The 21,341-nt window shown below is 39.2% G+C and overlaps 1 protein-coding gene across 8 annotated transcripts in view; it reads right to left on the bottom strand.

Moving 5' to 3' along the window:
• Positions 1-21,341, bottom strand: part of LOC122617180 (protein split ends) — a 45,745-nt gene that overhangs the window by 15,943 nt on the left and 8,461 nt on the right. For 2 of the 8 annotated variants that reach the window (XM_043792923.1, XM_043792941.1), the window contains exons 4-7: positions 2,094-3,433; positions 1,052-2,020; positions 316-981; positions 155-261 (exon numbers count right to left, since the gene is read on the bottom strand). In XM_043792923.1, the coding sequence (XP_043648858.1) occupies positions 155-261; positions 316-981; positions 1,052-2,020; positions 2,094-3,433 (3,082 nt within the window). Of the gene's footprint in view, positions 1-154; positions 982-1,051; positions 2,021-2,093; positions 3,434-3,800; positions 4,426-12,145; positions 12,233-21,341 lie in introns of those variants that run through there. The other 6 variants (XM_043792915.1, XM_043792932.1, XM_043792974.1 and 3 more) reach the window with 5 other exon arrangements.

Raw genomic sequence — 21,341 nt, 5'->3', positions numbered from 1 at the left:
ATAAGGAGTTGTTTTTGGATTTTAAAGGAAGGGGTATTAAAACTGTTCCTGTTTTATCAGCGGCTTATCACAATTTTTTTCTTGTAAACTAACTTAGAAGCCTAGCTATTTAAAACGTGGAACAAATCGTATCCTTGTTAAAACATGTACTTACCCCGCTGGCATTGGAATGATGGTGGTGATGATGGTAATCCATTTTGATGCGCTTACGCGGACTGACCACGCCCTCATCACCACTGGACGGGCATTCCTCAACTTGTTCTGCCGATTGGAAACGTTGATTGTGCACGGGGTGCAAGTCTTTGGGTGTCTTACCGCAACGTCTTCTGCTGAGAATGCTGCTGCCGGATCCAGAAAACCCTTCAGCTCCACCCGCAGTTTGATTGTTGTTTAACGTTCCATCGATGGATTCTCCAACGGCTCCAGTAAGCCCAGTAAAACAATTTACAGCTGTACCTTGTCGAGGGGTTACTGGGGAATCACAGCGGACATCTTCAAACTGCGTGGAATTTCCAGCACCTCCAGCCATCTCCTCGGAGCTACGAAACCGGAGGCGACCCACTTCATTGAAGTCGCAGTCGACGGTTTGACGCGCGTTACGAACCATTCGGTGCCTTTGGGCCAGAGCGGCCGGAGACATAGGCATTGAACTTGAAGAGGAGCTAACCGCTGAAGGCATGGATGTGGTTGCTGGCACTGTGCCGGAGGAGTTGACATTACAGCTCACTATAGCGGACGCCAAGCTGGGAGCTGGCATCGCACTGCAAGCATTAGTACCAATGTTTGAAGTGATAATGGTGCTGGTGCTTTGGTTATTTGAATTGCTCGCGCTGGACGCTCCGCTGCTTGTTCCTCCTGGCGTGTTGATGGGAGAGCAGTCATCGTTTGAGTTGTTCTGATGGCGGCTGAAGGAAGATGCGCGGGATCGAGATTGCAAAGAAGAGGTGCTTGACTCATAGCGACTAAAGCGCGAGTTGGAACCTAGACGAGAGTATTGCATAAATAAGGTGTTGAATTCAATTAAATTTTCTTATTTGCTAATTATATTTACCCGAACTTTGTTGCTGTTTCTCTTGTTTATCGTAAAATGCGTCCTGACACTCTCTAGATGCAAAATCCACTTGAAGCTTTCTGCCCCGTAAGATCGTTCCACGCATATCCTTTACCGCGGCTTGGGCGTTCTGCACTTGGTCGTACAGAACCAAAGCTAACTGCCTGCTCCTGTCGATGCTCACTTTAGTAACTGTTCCAAACCGAGTGAACTGCGACTGAAGAAACGACTCGGAGACTTTTTCGCCCACGCCATCGATCCAGACGCAATTGGTGGGCATGGATTTTCCGAAGCCCAACTTTATTCGGTTGCTGCCCAAGTGCTCACCGTCCATTTTGCGCATTGCTTTTACGACCGAGACAATGTCTGAATACTGACAGAAGGCATAGGCATTCAGGCCCTGCTTCTTGATATCGATCTCAATAATCTCGCCAAACCCCTCGAAATGACCACGAAGCTCGCCGGCAGTAATGTCCTTCTCAAGGTTCCCGATAAAGAGTGTCCTTGTCGATTTGGGATGATACTCATCAAGCTCGGCTTCGTAGGGCCGAAACTCGTTGTCCTCGACATCATAGCCCTGGTACGGTTCTACTTCAATTTTACAGCCGAAGAAGTGTTTGTCATGAGAGACCTCCAACGCTTTTTCAACGTCATCGGGCTTCTTAAAGCAAACCAAAGCATAGCGTTCAGAATTCTGTCCCACAACCTTAACCCACGTAACCTTGCCGTGCTTTTTGTACTCATGAAATAGACCATCCTTGAGAGATGTGTCCGAGGAACGGGCGGGCAGATTGCGGACTCGTATCGCTAGCGGTCGGTTGTCTTCGGAATGCACAACAGGATTGGCCGTCAGACAGGAGGATCCGCTGGAACTAGAGCTACTGCTTGAAGATGAACTGGAGCCACATCCTCCTCCGACGCCTGCACTGCTGACGGTGCCAGCGGTGCCACTGGGATTTGAAGAGTTGCCTGCAGGAGTAAAATAAAGACATTCTATAAGAAATCTTTCTTATTTCCGTATGATCGCAATTTATATACTTACTGGTTACTGCGACAGACTGAAGGGTGCGACCGCTGCGTCCCTCTGCCATCGCACAATTGCCCGAAGACTGGACGGGACTGGACGCGTGCGAGTGGGATGAGGAGTGCGATGAGGAGGAGGAGCTGTGCGAACTGCTGTAGCTACTCGGTGAGCGCGAGTGCGAGCGACTGGAGGAGGTGGTGCTGCGTCCGTGCAGGTTGTGTCGCGTCCGGATCGGATGCGTCGGCACCCCATTATCCACGGCGGCGGCCAAAACAGCGGCCACATTTAGAATGTCACCGCTGGCTGTACCGGAACCGGAATTGGAACCTACTCCCGCTTCTGCTCCAGATCCTAACCCCACCGATCCTGCTGCTCCAGATGCTATCGTGGGCATTGTTGGAGTCGCCGTGGTTATTGTATTATTTAAACTATTACTACTAAAACTATTGTTTGTGATTGTACTTGTCGTAGTCAAAGGAGTAGCTCCTCCAGCTCGTCCTGGTGATTCCGAACCAGAGCGTTCTCCTCCGCTTCCCGCTGCTCCTGCCCCCTTAAGTAGCTTATTGAGTTTGCTGCTGTGCAGAAGCATATTTCGTGAGGTGGCGGTGTTCAGTGAGTCATCCACAGCACTTCCCGCATAGGCCACGCTTCGATGCACTGCCGTGGTCTGCGATTGCGACTGGATCTGTAGCTGTCCTTGAGCGGTGGAGGGACAAGATCCGGCTCCTACTACTGGACTGCTGCTGTAGTGCGGGTGTTGAGGATTCTGAAGATGCGGATGCTGGTGGTGATGATGGTTGATCGGTGAGCTGCTCATTGTGAAGCCCACGGCTGCTGAGGCGCCGGCATTGCCACTGCCACCAGAACTTTTCAATTGGGCCGTCGTTGCAGCAGTGGCGGCTTCGTACCATGACTGTGGTGGAGCCACCCGCGCGCTCTGATGGTTCTGGTGGATATTCTGGGTGCTGCTGCGGTCGCCTAGCGCCTGCGGTACTCCCCCAGGTCCTGAGCCTACCAAACCTCCAGTCCCAGTTCCAGCTGCTCCCGATCCAGATCCTCCAGCTCCAGCTGTGCAGGCTGCTGTCGTCGTCGTCGTGTTGCTGCTGTTGATGCCGCCGCCTTGAACGTTGGCCGAACCATTCCTGTACGGGCGATCTCGGTTGCGCGATCTCTCGGAAGACCCTCCTGCCGCCGATGCGAAGACTGACGCGGAGGCGCTCACGGACGAGGGACTGGAGTTTGAGTTGGAGTTGGCCAAGGAAGTTGAGTTGTTCGCTTGGTACTGAGAGACTAAGCGGCTGCTGGTGCGGTCGTAGTAATTCCTGTCGAAGCTGTTTGTCGGTGGTTCCTCTGTAGACCTAAAATAATGTAGAACCATGCAATTTAAACTTTTAGTAACATATATACATGACTGTGTTTGTACAGTGACCCAATAAAGTAAAGGCTAAAATATGTTTTAGATTTATGGCATACGGCAGAGATCTGACTTTTTAATATTGGGTTGTCTTCCATAATATATAGCACTTTATTTTATCATCTATGTAAAAACATGTATGCATCTACATATAGTACATATGTATGAGTGTACATATATACAATAGATATATTGAATTAGGGTTGCCATGTTAAGCGATCACAGTTATTTCAACCACTTTGTTTTGCTTTTTATGAGCTATGTCCATCGCATTGTTAATGTTCATGATGCTTGCCAGAATAGTAACCCACCTTCGCATATTATTTATCGGTTCTCGCTGGGAAAATCGTTGTCGTTGCAAACTTTACTACATTGGCAATCGCGGTTTAAGTACTCAGCCCCAGTAGCGGGCGCCCCAACACTTAGTGCTAGCATCGGGAATCGAGAATGTACCGAATCTAAAGATTTTTTCGCTTATTCGTTTCCGATTTCTTCGTACTACTGATAAATCGGCACTAAGAAAAATTCCACTTGGTCAAATAAATAAACGGGAGCCAAATAAACTGACGTGCGACTCAATCCGCCAACTTCTGCCTTTATTTGTCTGCGTCTGTTTACGCGGCTACACACACGAACAAATATCTCACACACAGATGCGTTTGCACACACGTACACTGCTACGAAGAAGTACAAACACAGAAGCAAAAAAGCCGGGACCGGGAGAGCCACGTTTTTCCTTTGATGCTTTATTTTAAAACCAATAGGTTCTAAGTGTTAAATAATTTATTATTCCGTCACTCTAGCACAGTTTAAGGCTTGCCTTACGTTATTTGTCCTTGCGATTTGCTCTTCATTTAATAAATAGTTCGTCGCCTCAGCTCATTTCGCTCACTGACCACCGATTTCATTTTGTGCCGATATTCGCGTTTAGCGCTGCCAGACTGTCTGGTACTACCGTAACGTAAGCCACTCTGGCGTAACGTAACCCCTACGTGAATCATGTAAAAATCGTGTCAATTTTCTGAGTTTACATTTTTCCTGAGCCATTTAGTGTATTTTTCATTTGTAGTTTTAAATAATATAAAATTTGTTTGGGCTGCACTTTATAATTATTTACGTTTTACGTAAACAAAAACTACGCCAAATTTTGAGTCATCAATGAAATCCACAAGGCGCTTTAAAACAACTATTCATAACTTGGAAGCAAGTTATCTGACCATTTTCATTTTGTTAACCAAAATTTAAAATTTTTTTAACTGATAAATACATAATTTCCATTTTGCATAGTGATAGAAACAAACTTCATACTAATACTTCACACCGAATAAGACTCGAAAAAGGCCAGGTAAAATTGTAAAACTTCTACCTGAAATTACGAGTTACAATGCCATTAAAGGCGCAAAAACCAACCCCCATTAAAATTAATGCGCAAAAGGCTCGTTTCCTTCCATAAAAGGACTATTGAATGGACAATGAGTTCAGTACATCGTGTTAAGGCTATGTATGTCCTAAAACATTAAATTCCCTACTAAAACTAATATAGTGCTAACAAGCAATCGTATCTTTAATAGTACTAGTTTTGACGGCTTTTAAAAAAGAAAACCCCCGTGTGAGATGTTTTTAAGTATCTATCGGATACGTATATACGTTTATACGTAGATCGAATTTACTATTGTTACGAGTGTTACGATCATGATTATTCTTTGACAACTATTTATGTTGTCTTGACCGTTCTGACTTATATAGAATAAGAAGAAACTGTTTGGGTAAGACCAGATAGCTACAGATAATCGTAATCCCAAGTTACCCAGGCCACCTAACGTACATAATGGCCAAGCTGATGAATTGAAGCCATCTTAGCTAGCTTAGTTTGCTGATCTCAAGCCCTCAGAAGCTGGTGGAATGAATATTTTTAAAGCCGCATTAAGCGCTTAAAGCAGCAGCACTTAGAATATGGCCAAACGAAACGCATCATGCAGCAGAAGAAACTGTTTACCGCGTATACATATGTACTCAGTAAATGCACAGGGATGGAGTGGTTCTGGTGGTGGTGGTGGAGCTCAATGCTGCAGTTTCCAGCCCTCTGCTCAGGTCACAGCATTTGGCGAGCAGCGACAGAGGCAGAGGCAGGGCAGAGAATTCGACTGCAACAGCAGAGGACGTGCCAGACAAAGTGGCTGTGGTGCACATAGCTCGGGGCCTAACTCAGGCCGGTGGCTCTGAAGTGTGGTACAGTCCTTACTAGATTTATGCTAAATTCTTATATAATATAACTTATATTTTGATATTTGTTCCGATGAGAAAATGTTCCGAAAAGACATTTACCTTACGAAGGCAAACGCAGTTCGGAGGCGAAGCAGGGTAGGGTATATGATGAGTAGAGGAGAATGATTGTCCGGCATGCGCAGTGGAGGCCATCGGAAAAATCAATTCAGCTAAAAGAGCGCCCGGTTCAAGGAATTGCAGGGCCACACCAACCAAAACAACGACGACGAAAACGAGCACAACAACAACGCCAGTAATAACAACATTACTGCGCAACATTTGTTGCGCCCAGGAGAAAACGGGAGGGGTTGGAGCTTGCGGCCAGTCGAAGAAGCGCCGTCGCCCAAAACCCCCCATTGAACAATAACATCCTCGAAGGTGGGTGGGTGGACATTTTTGGGCGTCTGTAAATTGCATTACTGCCATGCTTGCAGCGCTACTGTGGTTGCGGGCGCGCTTATGTAATACATGTCCAAGAAGATGACTGCGCAGTAAATGGCCGAGTGGTCGGTGAAGAGAAACAAACCTAAATAGCGGTGTACTCTATGGTGTTACACGAATGTTGATACTTTAAACGAAAAGTTCAAATACAAACCAAACAGCTGAAGACTGTATTAACAGTGAATTATCACTTTACCCCTTGTCAAATAACTAGTTTTAGATTTGCTTAGCAAACTTATGATAAGCTATTAAATTCAGCATTAAAAAGGCTCTTACATATGCATTTATTGTGTTTATATTTAGTGTACCAGTGTACCATCGGTGGGTTGGATCGCCACCCCACAATCTCCCAGTCATTGTCCTGGCAAAAGTTTCTCACCGAACGTCCTTGTTTGAGGTTATTTATGTGTATATTCGGCTTCCCTGGCACATAAGAGAAAGAAGCCACGTATGTACTTAGCCTGCAGGATTTTCCCGCATTCCTTACACACTCACACCACCATTTACATAAGAGTTGAAATTTCTGTAACCCTTTTTAAGCCTTCTTTTCAATCATTGCCGGACTACGGTGCCCTGCCATTTCCCCACTGACTGCAGTCAAAGTAATTTGAGCCGGAGAACATTCTCTACACTCGTCTCCCTCAGGGCGTGAAATTTATCAACATCAGGGAGTTGGCTGTAGGAGCAGGAAGAGCAGGCAGGAGGAGAAGTTACAGAAGCATCAGTGGTCCCCTGTAGCATGCAAAAGTGAAGGACACGGGAATGACAGGACGAGAGCACGGCATTTTGTTATAGAAATTAGTTAACATTTCAAAGGAAGAGGAGACAAAAGAACCCAAAAATGAGAAAGGATTTTTAAAATTTGATGGTCAAAACGAAAGCCAACAAAGAATTAATATATGTTAGATTGAAACATTTAAATAAATAATCCATTTCTAAATAACGCAGTATAACTGCAATTTTACAAACTTACATCTGCAGGGAAAAATAAAATTCGAATTAAAAAGAAGAATTCTGTTTTCAATGCGACTTTTGAGGGGTATCGTGTTTCGAAACCGAGAAAACGGGATACCCTTTATCCATTAGAAGTATTGTTTAGAATAATTTAGACACCTCACCAGCAAATTAAATTTTTATTAAATTATTAGTAACTTCAACTGGCGACCTCAATTAAAGTAGATACTTCCAGTGAATTGGTGTGATGTGTGTGTGAGGTCTGTGACAAACTCAGAGGGCAAAGTTGAATAAAAGTTGAAGTAAGGAAAGGCGAGGAAAACCAAGGGAAGTTCTGAAAAAATTCGCGGTTCTGCTTACCCAAGCCACAGTGACGCAACCGGAAGCGGCAAAAAAGTGGGTGGCAAAATGGTGGAGGCTACAAAAAACAATAATAACAACAACAAGCAGTAGCACAGCTAGGAGCACAGATTAACTTTCCTCCCAGGCCGGTTCAAACCATTGAATGAAACTTATGCAAGGCGAGCGCCTTAGCTGGGAGAGAAAACTAGGGGGAAATCCGGAAAAGGGCAGAGAATTCGGCATCGTATTGCGCCTGCGCGCTCTGAATTCCAGTACATAATCTGGACGGAAAATGCTACAGACTACGTTACATACTTGGAATACATATATAAAAGGCCAGGACATTGGTTATCTTTCATATCCTGGCTGCCACCCACAGCCGCAGGGCCCTAAAAACAACAACAGGATAAATTGCCACAATAAAATAACTAAAAGATTAAAGCAAAAAAAAAATGAAAGAAAACATCAGAAGCTAGAAAAAATAACAGCCTCCCTAACTTAGGGGCTAGGATTGCCTGAAAACGGGGTCGTGGAAATGGAAAATGAAAGCTGTTTTAAAGACACTTACGACGCCATGTTGAGTTTTACAGGAAGAACCTCTACCGCACCCTCTCCGTAGCCTTTCTGCCCTCTTTTTCCGCGACACACAACCTCTAGAGCCTATGCCGGCAATAAGAACTTCCAGTGCACTTTGCTGTTCCACATGCATTATCACGATGCTTCCGATGAAATGGTTATAAGCACAACCACTACCAAGGATTTTATAAATATATCAATGACTATTGTTTTTATTACGCCTCCAAATGTGTTGTCTTATATACACTTCAAATGTTTCAAGATGCTAACAACTACCATGAATTTAATTATAACTTGTGTAGTAAAACGAAGCCAAGTAGAATAAGGAAGATGAGCTAGTCGTTCGGTTGATACTTAGCATACAGTCCAAAGTAATCAAAATACCACATGTAAGTAAATTGTGTAAACTAATGCCCTATTAGTTAATAAAAACAAGGGAGAACTCGTTGCTCGACTATCAGATACCCGTTACACAGCAAGAGCGAGTGGGAAATATACATTTCAAAATACTTGGCATATCGACAAAAAAGAAAAATATGAATAATATCACAATTAATGAAATGACGAAGACATATAACATATTGAAATACATACAAATATTTAAAAGGTTGGGCAGTTGTGCACAGTTTGTCGGCCAGAAAGAACCAATATGGCTAGATCGACTCTGATACTGATCCTGATCAAGAATATTTATTCTTTAGTTCTTCCTACCTGGAAAATATTTTTCAATAAATCTGGTAACATATTTTACATACTCTACCGGTAACTGGTATAATAAAATATATTTAACAAACATAGAACCATTTTGATAATTCATAAAATGTTGGTGTTGATTTTTTTCTTTGAACCAAATATTTAATCAATTTTCCCACAACTACCAAATGACGAATTTACAAACTGTAAACCGATTAACCTCACTAAATGAACTTAACTGCGACTTTTGATTACTCTTCACTCAAATTAAATCAAGGATTCGAGTTTCCCCAGCACCAGCAGAACTCGGTATTTCCTGCCACCATTTATATTCGTTCTGGATGCTCTTAACTTGTTTGGATGCATTTAAATTAATTCGATTTGGCGAAATGGAGTCCAATGGCGACAAAATCGCAAACTTTGTTTGCCAAACCATTCAAGTGAAAACAGGCGACAGTGCAATGCAATTACATGCACGGAGATGCAAATACTCATCCACTGGATACGGATACAAACGCACATTGCGAATGGGATACATAATCACCTCCTTTGGGGGGCTGACAATTTAATTAAAATTGATTTTCCGATCAATATTTTCCAGGGAAATTCACAGTTGCAATCGACGCGGCTGTATATGTGTTCTGTATCTAAACTTGCAGGCGTTCTGGTTATATAAGTCATATATACATACACTGCACAATACAGCAATGGGGGTGTGCGGTGGATATATTCACCAGTGTGTAAAATTTAATTGTGCTCCTCTCAGTCTCTCCTTTGTATACAACTGAAATTTAATAAGCAATATATATATTCTCGTCGTCTATACTTCTTTTCCAGCTACCCATACCCACGGCCCATGAAGCATTTCCAGATAAAGATTGATTATAGCTGAAGTTTTCTTGGTTTTCGGTAATTTTTTTGCTTTTCACTCCTTTTATTTAATGTTTACTGCAATTTATTTCAATGCATTGAAAGGATTTTGGGACACACCCAAAGTATTCCAATGCAGCAGCCACAGCCATGGTATCCTTATAATGGCAGGACGATAAATTAAAGGGGAGGTATGGGGGGTGGGTTAAGATCCAGGGTGACCATAGTCACGAGAGTCCGGGGCAAACGAATTTGTCTTTATTCCACAACGGTGGTTATGGCAAAGGGATTCTGGAAATGTAATCAGTAATGGGGAGCTCGGAAAATTGTTTAAAATCGAAAGCTACATCTGCTAATGCAAGGCTCATATTTTTAAAATATAACTTGGAAAACTAAGTTAGTTGGTAATGCCTTTGTATACGTTTATGTATGTAATTAAAATTTATGAAATTTGTTTGAACATTTGCATACAAGGCCCTGCTGCGGCATCCTCTGCTCTCTTGAAAAAACTTTGCCAAGCCATAGGGTCAAATTTAAAACTGATATTTCGTTTTATATTTTTGTCATTGCTGTTCAGCCATCATAAAAGCAGCTAAAATGCAGCAAGACCTTAAAAAAGAAACCAAGTCTAACAATTAAAAGGGCGGGGCAGTATTACATTATGATTTTCATTGAATTTTTCTCTGACACCTATGGTTATTTTAATTGAAAAGATTAAACAAATAATAAATAAATCGAAAGCGGAATCCGGAAAATAGGGGCGTATGTACAACTTTAGGTAACGTTGCAATGACATGAAACACAGATACACAATTATCTTTTCTGAAAACATTGGCTCAGTCAACTGTTCATTGACATGTACACGTGAAAGAAAAACGATATCAAATTTATTGTTATTTTTATAATTTTTTCCAAATAACTTCTTTGGTAGGGAAATGCAAAAGAGTTCGATGCTGCTCTGCGATGCCGATCATTTATGTTAATATTTTAAATCATTCATTCGCTTTCTTTTGCATTGGATCCTTGGAGGTTTTTGTTAAGCGGACGGAGACAGTGCAATTGTCAGTTTTAATGCATTTATTAGTGTGCACACTATATGCACTCCCACTGCAGAGTTCGTTTAAAAGTATGTAACGTGTGTCGGCTTCTGTATATATTGTTCATCAGGATCATAAACCGAGTACAGCTAGTCATTTTCTTTGCACACCTTTGAATAATGTTTAGATTTCATTCCTTTTTTGTTCTATTTCCTTGTATGCTAATTGGACTAAAACTAGCATAGTTAAGAAGCTGGGCGTTCTTTATGGTATAAATGCATACCCTAACTGATGCAACTCTATCTTCTGTCGGTCCCGCCCGATGTCAGGGAATACTTGTATATTGAATTAAGCCAAAATACGCGCATGCAGTATTTTTGGGCCCCATTAAAATTATAAATACCTGAACTGTTTCGAATGAATTTTGTTAATTTGTTACTTGCCACGTAGCGACTGCTATTATTGTTATTGTTTTTCGAATTGGTTGTATATGCATATTCTTTGATTTGCTTAGTTTTACACGTCACGTTTTATTACCTTGTAAAAGTACTACAATTTGAACGTATTTTCACAGATAAACAGTTATTTATATTTTAATAAAATGTAGTATAATTTAAGACCCTTTATTTTTAAATTAATATGAAAACAAATCCATTACTAAAAGCGGTGATAATAAAACAAATTTGAATCTCTAAAAAAGGTATTGACCTAACTGAAAGCTGCCATCATTTCTTTTTTCTTGTTTTGCTTTTTAATTTTTCTGTTTTTTGGCTTGTGTTTAGCCCCGAGCCACGAATACATCTTAAAGACGAGTCGCCAAGTCGTTAAAAAAACCTTGAACAGCTCTATTAATTTTTGTTAGCCCCTATGCATTATTTGCTTATTTGTTTAAGCCGGCGTATACATATCTGTGTACCGAATTCGATATTATTTGTCCAGATTTATTGACAGTTTAGAGAGTGGGTCTTTTTGGGCTTGGTCATAGCAGCATGTTTGTATTTCATTTCCTTGTTATGACCGGTTTTCGAAAATCTATTATAATCGCTAAGTGGGTCACACAACACCAATGGATATTTAAAATGCTATCGGTTCACAGACTTCCGAAAGGTACTGCGTATATACTTTTGCAGCTGTCATCAGTTGTTCAAGTCAAGTGCATCAGCACGCAGCAAGAAATACTGACGAGCAGGAATTGAGCTCAATTGTGCACAGCTTTCCATAGTGAACAAATTGGCAAATGTATAACCGAAAATAAAGGGTGACGGGGCACTATAGCACGTTGCACTAAGTTGACAAGAAGTACCCCTTACTTATTGTTTGATTTAAATATATAAAATAATTATCGCATCACTTAAGAAAATAAAATGTGAAGTAAGCTGGTTGTAAGGGTCAACTTTGTAAGAAAGACGCTGACCATTTAACCGAGAGGCGGACTATCAGATATTTAAACGAAATAGTTCACTGACTTGTAAACTTACATTACTATCAACATTACTGTCGTCACTCAATGGCTGCCTCAATAATCCAGGACTTGAGGCAGGCAGTGTCGCTTTAAGGATACGCACCTATAAATAAATAAAATCAAATATAAATTAGAATTGAATATTTTTTAAACATTCCTTAATGAAATTTTACAAATTCATAAGTCATTGCCATGCTTCGAGAATTTAATCGATTCTTGTACATTTCTAAACCAAAACAGTAGCACCTCTCTTCCCATTTGCCAAAAGTACAAAAGTTCAAGTCGCTTAGACGATGCCAAAAACTGGCAAAAGCCAAAAGGTATAAATACATTATTTGTAATTGCATGTTACTATTTTTAGGGACAAGAAAAGAGAGGAAACTCGCACACACAGAAAAAAAAAAAACTAAATAGAATAATAGCCTGTAAACTACCAAAAGGTCGAGAAAGCTATAACAAAACATTAAATATCGTTAGCCAAAAAAATTCTCTTGAATTCATGTTAAAATCTCTCACATTTTAGTCAGTTGTGTTATTGAACAAAGGGAACTGTTTTTACATTTTTTATATATGACTTCTATTTTAGAACAATTGCCTCGCCAACTTTCTGTAAATTCGTAACTTTTGAAGCAATAATAAATAAGTATTTAATAAGTTTGACATCGGGGTGATTTACAAATTTGTTCTAATTTTGCATTTATATTTTCCGGAAAATGGTTAAAGCTTTAAACCGTTTCGTGCATATTAGGGCATATTTATTTTTGCTGGGGGCTCAGACATACACAAGAAACTTTAATGACACTGACGCAGAGTTTTGTTTCGTTCGCCAAAAATATCAAGAGAGAAACTGAGAAGACGAAAAAGCAGGCGGGTAAAAAGAAAATAGACTATTGTGTATTGTATATACAATAAGTCTTGAATTTTGTATTGTTTGTGATTATATAAAATGGAGATTTTACACCCCAAACCCCCTTCTTGTTTCCCGCTTTATGTGTCGAAACTTTGGCTGCTATTTATTTCTCTTCGCTGTAATCTGTTTTTTATGCGCTTTAATTTGTTTTCTTTTCTCGTATTTTTTTCGTTTCTTGTTATTTGCCAAAAGTTTATTGATCTCTTGCTGACATTGGAGAGTCAGCCGCACAAATGCCGAGCAGACAAAAGAGATACATAGAAACACACAGAAAGTAAGCGGGAGATATTATAAATGCACGTACATATACATATGTTTAATGTGTGTTTGTAGGTACAAATTTATACACAAATATACGCCTGGGAACTTTGAACGACTTACTTCGAGCTGTAAAGAGTCTTTACTGAACCCTCTAGATTATTTTTTTTAATTTAAAAAAAGACGTGTCCAAAATTCCAAGGGCAAATTGCTAAAAATACCGAAGAGGAAACAATGTTTTTAAATCGTCGGGGGCCGTGAAAGCTCTCATATGGCACAAGAATCACAAACGAAGTAAGAAAAACAAACTGTAGGTGGGCGAAATTTGGGCAACATTTAGCCAATTAAAAGACATTGAAAAATTTCGTCTGCTGAAATGAGAAAGAAAAGTGAAAATTATAATAAAAACTTTTACCCACGAATGCTTTCCACGAATGTTGTGTTTCAAAAAAGATAATGGAGAAGATATATACCTGTTGTATATATAGCTATCAAAATTAAAAAACTCCACACTCCAGAACCAAAATTCTACAACAAGAGTCATTGACACAAATTAAGTTAGTTTTTTTTTAACTAAAAACGATGACTATGATCAAGATATGATTGAGTTTGACTTCAAATCTGGGGTCTTTCTTAAGTAAGCAACACAAGCTCTTACCCAAAAAAGGAAAATACGTAAGACCCCTATTCTCATATTTTTATTGATTTTTATTTTTCTCGGCAGTTTCTATGGAACTGCTAACTATATGTTAGAATCATTCGCAGTTTTACCAGCTGGGTAACCGGTACCTAATAGTCCAGGAACTTGACTACAGCGTTCTCCCGGGTTTTGTTTATATTTGTCGTTGAGACGCGACACCTAAACATATCTAAAGACAATGACGAGTATACGAATATTGCAGCCATGAAAGAAGAGAATAAAAAGCTGTTGCCGGAGTTTTGGTTTGTGTTATTTAGTATGAGGGGCCAACAAACCCTATCTAGAACGTGGGTGGTGGAACTGAACATTAAACCCAATTTCACCAATATACTGCACTCGGCATACAAAGAAAAAACGAAGAAATGCACTGCATCTTGGGTCTGCACGCGACTTCAAAAGTACTCACGCGTGCAAATTGCATAAGCTAACACGGGAATTTTAAGCTGAACTCATAGAGTATTCGAATTCAACAATATATCTAAAATGGAAGAATAATTGGCATCTAGAAAATTAATCCCGATATTAAAGGACCTAAGGCGAGTGGCAGATCACCACACCTCAGAAAATGTAAGAACTTTGTAGAGAAAGAAATTTACTAGATACTAAATTTACATTTAGCAACAGTTGGTGAAAGCATTGAATAGATACCATTTCGAATTTGGGTACTGCCATAGCTGCAGAAACAAAGGGATAATTTTCCCGACAGCTATTTCAATTCACTTAATATGAATTAAATAAGACCAAACGGAAGTCAAACGACATAAATTAAAAGAAGTCAATTTGTGGCCACTTTTTCTACTCGTAAGGATCAGGTTAGCCTCACAACTACGACAAAATACAGCAGGTGTCCAGCTTAAGAAATAACAGGTCAAGAACACGCGACATCTGTCCAAAGAATGAGAAAACTCTTAATGGGGACCCCCTCATCCTCGAGCTCGTGAGTTCAGAAATCTGGTTATGTAAATGGGTTCAACACAGTTGAATATTTTGGATATTGAATTCATTGGAGCAGATCGCATTTCCAAAGGAAATAATGTGTGTCTGATAAAAAGGTACTTCAGGAAAAAATCAGAAAAAAACAATACGAGATGAATCTTAAAGTTTTTGGGCTCGTTTCAAGTGGCGTTGGGAGCTGACCCAAGGACTTATCTGTCATAAAGGGCTTATGTTCCCCCTCAATGATCGGGAACTAAGTGGATCGGTAAAACAGAAACAAATTTAATCTGGCGATGGTAAATAAGTTACGCAGTCTTACCCAACCGCGTAAAATTCTTCAAGATACGGAGCAGACCCAAAAGGTAGGTAGAAAAACCTTTAAAAATATAATAAAACCAAAAACAACAGGATAAGGAGTCAGGGGGGAAACAAAAAAAAAGAAATGAAATCGCAGTGCTTAAGTAGTCTAATACCATAAACCATTTTGAGACGGACGATCTGTGTGGGAAGCTTAAGAAAAAAAAACCAGAAAAACGCTGAGTTGAGTTCCTCGACTATCAGATACCCGTTTATCCAGCTAGTGGGAGTGCAAAGGATTTTAGTTGGCATATAGCTGCAAATTGACAACAAAAATACTGAATTAGAATGTATTTAGAATATATACATATTACTTAACACAAACATATGACAAAATATGTAAAACAAACCTCCCCTTCAATCGCATGAAATACGCGTATATGAACGAATGTATTTGCTGAGAAAACACTAACATAAACTGGTTTACATAGTCAACCAGGAGCAGCCAGCTAAAATGAAAGATAACTCAGTTGATACCCCTTTTTCGAGACTATATAATACGTACGTAGCGTACAACTAAGGATTCGAGTTAACATCGAGAAAACATAGTTATTTTAAAAATATACTATCTAATTAATACCTAAACCAAACTAATATTCCAAGGTATAAAATGCGCCAATTTGAAATGAAAACTACAAGAATATATGTTCAATACATCCAAAATTAAAATTTATATTCAAACCATCAATATTTTAAACAAATGTATAAAGTAATAAGATCTAAGACCAGTGTGCTTGTAAGTTTACCGATCAAATGCTTAATTTAACCTCGAATGAAAAATGTAAACAAAAGCTTTATGTATGCGAGAATAATATTTTACTTGCCTATATTCGATAAATATTCTGGTCTTATATGCCCTTTTCTCCAAACTTAGCCGCGGGCATCACGACGAGACTAACATTATGTTTTGTGTTTTTTTGTGAGTTGGCAGCACCTACGTGAGCCGCTAACCGGTTTCAAGACTCAAAGGTAACTTGAATAACATTTAAACTTACTGCTGGTTTCTTTATATTTTTCTGTCTGTGTCTCCTTGGTTTTTTTTCAACGCACAACAGGTACATTCGTTGTTGTTGGTAGGTAACAGTCAGAGCTGGAGGTACACGTATGGTATATACGGTGGCGGTCTGTTTATATGGAGATTTCCTCAGTCTGTTCTTCTGTCATTCTTTCCGCCTGTGTTTGCCTTGGTCTTTTGTGGCTCCTCGAAATGTATATACTCGTATATACATCTTTCTGATTCGCTATATAAATAAACACGTATATATGGGCTTTGTATGGATAGCATGACGAAAGAACTCAGCTTAAAAGTGTTTAGCATTGCCTTGTCGTGTGTCTTGAAAGCAAGTATATAAACGAGCATTTACTAGACATTTTTCATATGTACTCTATATTAGAGATTACTTGCCATCCCAATTGACCCTTTTATGTGTTCATGTGTTATTTCAAAATAAAATTGTGCAGATTGATTTTTTTTAGTTACTACTTGGCTGCGAGCTTTTATTATAACATCCTTACACAGGGTTCAGAGAAAAAGAAATTCAAAATTTCTTCCTCGCACTCCCACTGGCTCTGTAAGAGTATCCAACAAACGGAGAAGTTGGCTATTGTGTACCTTTTGTTTTCGCAATAAATTCATTTACGCTGGGCACAGAAGACCTATCGTCAAAAATAAAAACAACGGCTTGTCAAAGCTACTATTATTATTTATCTAGCCCTTGTGCAATGTGAAGCAATTACTATTTGATGCTCACTGATATTTACATTTTTTAATTAATTGTCTACCTGTATAAGAGGCTCAAATTAACAATGCAAATCCGGTGCTAGGCACGACTTAGAACCGAAGAATACGAAATAGAATGGACAACCAGAATATCAAAATATAACAATAAAAAACAAATGGAAAAAATCCCCCGAAAGCTGAAATGATTAATTACGATAGATAACTGGAAATTACCCGGCAGGGGTTAAAGGTTGCTTTTACTTGAATCCTCCACCAATTCATCCTAATATATTAAAAGTATAAGTTAAGGTAAAACTTTTAAATTCTCGTAATTGTCTAATTCAAAATGACATCTAAGTATTTAATTTAATGCAATTTGCTAATCAGCCTTAACTAAAGGTCACTAGGTAACCTTATCAAAATTTCGTTCACCCCTTATCAGTCACTAAAGTTCTGAAACCATGTCGCTAAATAATCTAATATTCCTTGCTACAGATTTACAGAGCTCGTGGCTTAAAAATGACTAAACGACTAATCGCATTCTTTAAACAGACTTTTATTTTATTCGAACTTCTATTTCCTAAACTATTAACATTCCCTATATGAACACATGCAACAGTGTTTTTCCCACTCTTCGAAGAACTCGGCTACAGTTAGAGTAGTATGTTACTCACATGTTTAAATTCCTTATCAGCAGGACTCTTATCTAATCTTCGGAGGGGAACGCATTTGTTCATCATATATAAAGTATATACAGGCCTATATAAACGCGTAAGCTTTTATGAGCTGATAAAAAGTACGACTCGGACATTTAATATGATTTGATAAGTTCTTTGTTAACCGATTTAATTGAAAAATAGATAAAGAGCGATAAACTGCGTAAGTATAACGATGCAAGTCTTAAAATATTACTTAAGCTTTTCAAATGTATTTGAATTTATTGTTTCTAAGTCATTTTCGAATGAATGTTACATTATAGTTGACCAAACTAAGGGTACAAAGTAGTAGTACATGAAACCCACAAAAAAAAACATTTGTAATCTAAAAATGGAAATGTTAGAAATGATCATGTTAAGTTCTCTGATAAGATACGACAATAGATTCATATTCAACACCCTGAACGTGCGAGTAGTTAAATAAAATGTTCCCAAATGAATGCAGAACTGTGGCCCTGTCATAAAGCTCTATAGTGGGATTATTATTTGCTGCTTTATCAGAATGACACACATACCGCATTGTATTTGGTATTTGGTTTGTTATACTTAAGAATGAAGAGTATTTTCAAGCCCAGAACCTACGGAGGAAACGAAGGGAACTTTACTTTGCAATTAGAGACCCACAATTGTACAATGAGATAATACTAAAAAGGCCTAATAGATAAGGTGATTTTATTTTATTACCAGAATTGATTCAACATATGGGCCATCTTGAGAGATTTTTTATTTTTTCGTATATTCAATAGTAATATGAAATTTGGTATTAATTAAAACGAACCAAAAAACTAACTATTTCTACAAGATTTAAACGAAAAACAAGCAGACCAAACTTTAACGTTAAAGCGAAAAAGGCAACAAATATTATCGACTTTTATCATGTTTTAAAGATATAGATATGAACTGCATTTCGCCAATTTTTTTAATTCAACATATTTACTTCGAGCAAAACTTAAAGAAAGGCGTTGTACACATGCTTATGGTTTTCCTATTTACCATTTTTAATAGTACCTATTGTTAATAACAGAGCGACAAGTCCGAGTAAGGGATATCTAAACCCACAGATAGTGTTAGTAGATATATGTGCGCAGCCTCAAGAATTTGCACTGTTAGGCAGAGGAAAAAACAATAAATCGACCCCATTTGCAGCGGCCAAAGCAACCACAACGACAATGAGGAGACATTTAAAGGCAGTTGCAACCACTTTGACTGACAGCTGCAATTTAAGATCGAGAAAAACGAGGAAAACACAGGAAAAGCTCTGAGAAACTCAGAAGAGCAGCGCAGAAATCTTGCAGAAGAAGCGAACGTTGACAGTTCGCGAACTCAGTTTCAGACGGCAAGTTGGACTCATTCTTCAATTCTTCAGTCCGAGACAAAAATACAAAGATACGCCAGCTGCAGCAATAGCAATAAAAATAATGAAAACTAGTTGCAACTAGTGCAAACATCCAAACGGGTTTCACTCTGCCTCAACAGCTGCATGTCTGAAGTGGGTGTTCTTCGTTTGTCGCTCCTCTTCCCATCGGCGAAGTTAAATTTGAAGCTGTTTGAAGGCAAAATACAAGTCGGAGTTTAGGCGATTGTATGCAGTCGACTTTAATATGGAAAAACTCATTTATGACATGGTTGTCGTCTAATCACCTGCATAAAAAATAAGAATAACAAGAGAGAACGCTGTACGACTATTAGAGTGAGAGGGAGAAATTAAAATTCATTGGCCAACCCATAGAAAATAAGATGTAAAATAGTAAAATAAGGAAAAAGTATGCTTTTCAAGCGAAAACGAAACTAGAAAAGGTTTGGTATCAGTATCACTGCGTCGACAATCATATATAAAATACAAATGTAAAATTTGTATTTGAGCAAAGCACTTAAGGTAGTACCCGGGTGCTTTTGGAGATGTTCTAGAAGAAGGAGGCTCACTGACTGAATCTAAAGCGAAGACGACCATTTCCGGGTGTCCAAATCGGTATTCAGAGTCCCGTCACAGTCGCTGGAAATCGAGTGAAATGACGTGGAACCTACCCCTTTGCAGAAGCCATTACAGTCTGGTCTAAGTTCGGTGTATTTATAAGCTACAAAATACGTAGCTGTAAGATAACCAAAAAAAATCCAATGTAAAACTTTATGAGACAAAACGAAACCGGCATAGCCCTGCAAAACCCAGCATAAATCAAACGAGGAAGGCCCAGAGAAGAGTGGAAATACAGCGACCAGGAACAACAAATGGTTTCATTTATGGAATTCAGTTCCAGTAAAAAGGGGGAAAAGTGCTTTGCCAGTGTTTGCATATTTGCATTCGAGCATTCTTTTTGGCTTCGCATAATGCACAGCTGCTTGTTGTTCTCATTTCCCGCTTCCCTTTCCTCCCTTTTCCTCCCTTCATTCCCCACTGCTTTCATCCACATATTCCACTACGCCGATATTACGTTGGGCGTATTTTGAATGTCAAAGTTATTTGCTGCTGAATAATAATCAGGGGCATGCTAGAAGGGTTCTTTGAATGCAACAGAACAACTTTAGTTTCGTTTTCCTCTCGGTGAGGTGAGGTGATTCCAGAATTTGCAAAACAAAGAGCGACCAAAGCTCAAGGTCCAAAGACCGCTTGATGACAGCGAGAAGTAAAATAAAATAGAAAATGGAAAATCGAGAACGGAAAAAGCTTTGTCATCGAACCATGAAGTTTGCCCGCCGCAGAAAGCCGCAAAACAATCATTCAACAATACATATGGTTGTATCTCGTATCTCTCGCATTATTCTGGACAATTTCTGCTATTATCTTTGAAAGTAGCTCGGTTCTTCCTTTGTGCTAGCCCCAGTCAGACAGATGGAGGGATTTGGCAGACATATGTATATTTAGACGGGAAGAGTGCTGGGCTGGGCTAAACGAATGAGTTTGAAAGCGAAAGGCCACTGCAATAGCAGGGAGCGAATTTAACATTGGACAAGACAAAAGAAACAAGAATACAAATTGCAATTGGCAAATAAAGATTTAAGGACATTATAATTTTATATAATTATATAACAATCAAAAATATAGTTGATCTATACCTTTTATGCAATGAATCGCCTCTTTCTACCTGTTACATACTGCTCAACAAATCGAGTATACCCCTTTACTCTGCGTGTATAACGTGTATAATTAACATATCCGGGTGAAGACAATGACCTCCCATTTCTATTTTTCTGAAATGCAATGAAAGACTGACTTCTCATTGGCCAAACCGAAGTAAGACGGAACAAGACAAGTCATGAGAGTTGAAACGCCCTCTCACAAACTAATCAAAATCAATTAGCAGAGTAGCGCTACATAAATTACAGCAGAATATTTCGGTTTGACTAGTAGTGTCTCCCTCCCAATTTTTGAAGTTTCAGTTACAATAAATCGCCCTGTAGTGTTTTTGAGTAAGTAAGTAAGTAATTGAAATTATTGTCAATTATTGCAATTGCAGTTGAGAATCCTTCCCGATGACAAAAAAATAAATAATAAATAATTGGATTTCGGTATTTACTTCGGTGAAATCTGTCAACGAAAAAGTAAACGATAGAGATCTATTTATTTATTTATCAATGGTGCGGGGGGGGTGTGGGTGAGAGGAAGTGTCCTCTCTTTCT

This window comes from Drosophila teissieri, chromosome 2L (assembly GCF_016746235.2).
Source record: "Drosophila teissieri strain GT53w chromosome 2L, Prin_Dtei_1.1, whole genome shotgun sequence".
Taxonomy (NCBI): Eukaryota; Metazoa; Arthropoda; class Insecta; order Diptera; family Drosophilidae; genus Drosophila; species Drosophila teissieri.
Note: the sequence above shows the minus strand (reverse complement) of the source record. Positions and strands in the feature narration are given on the sequence as shown.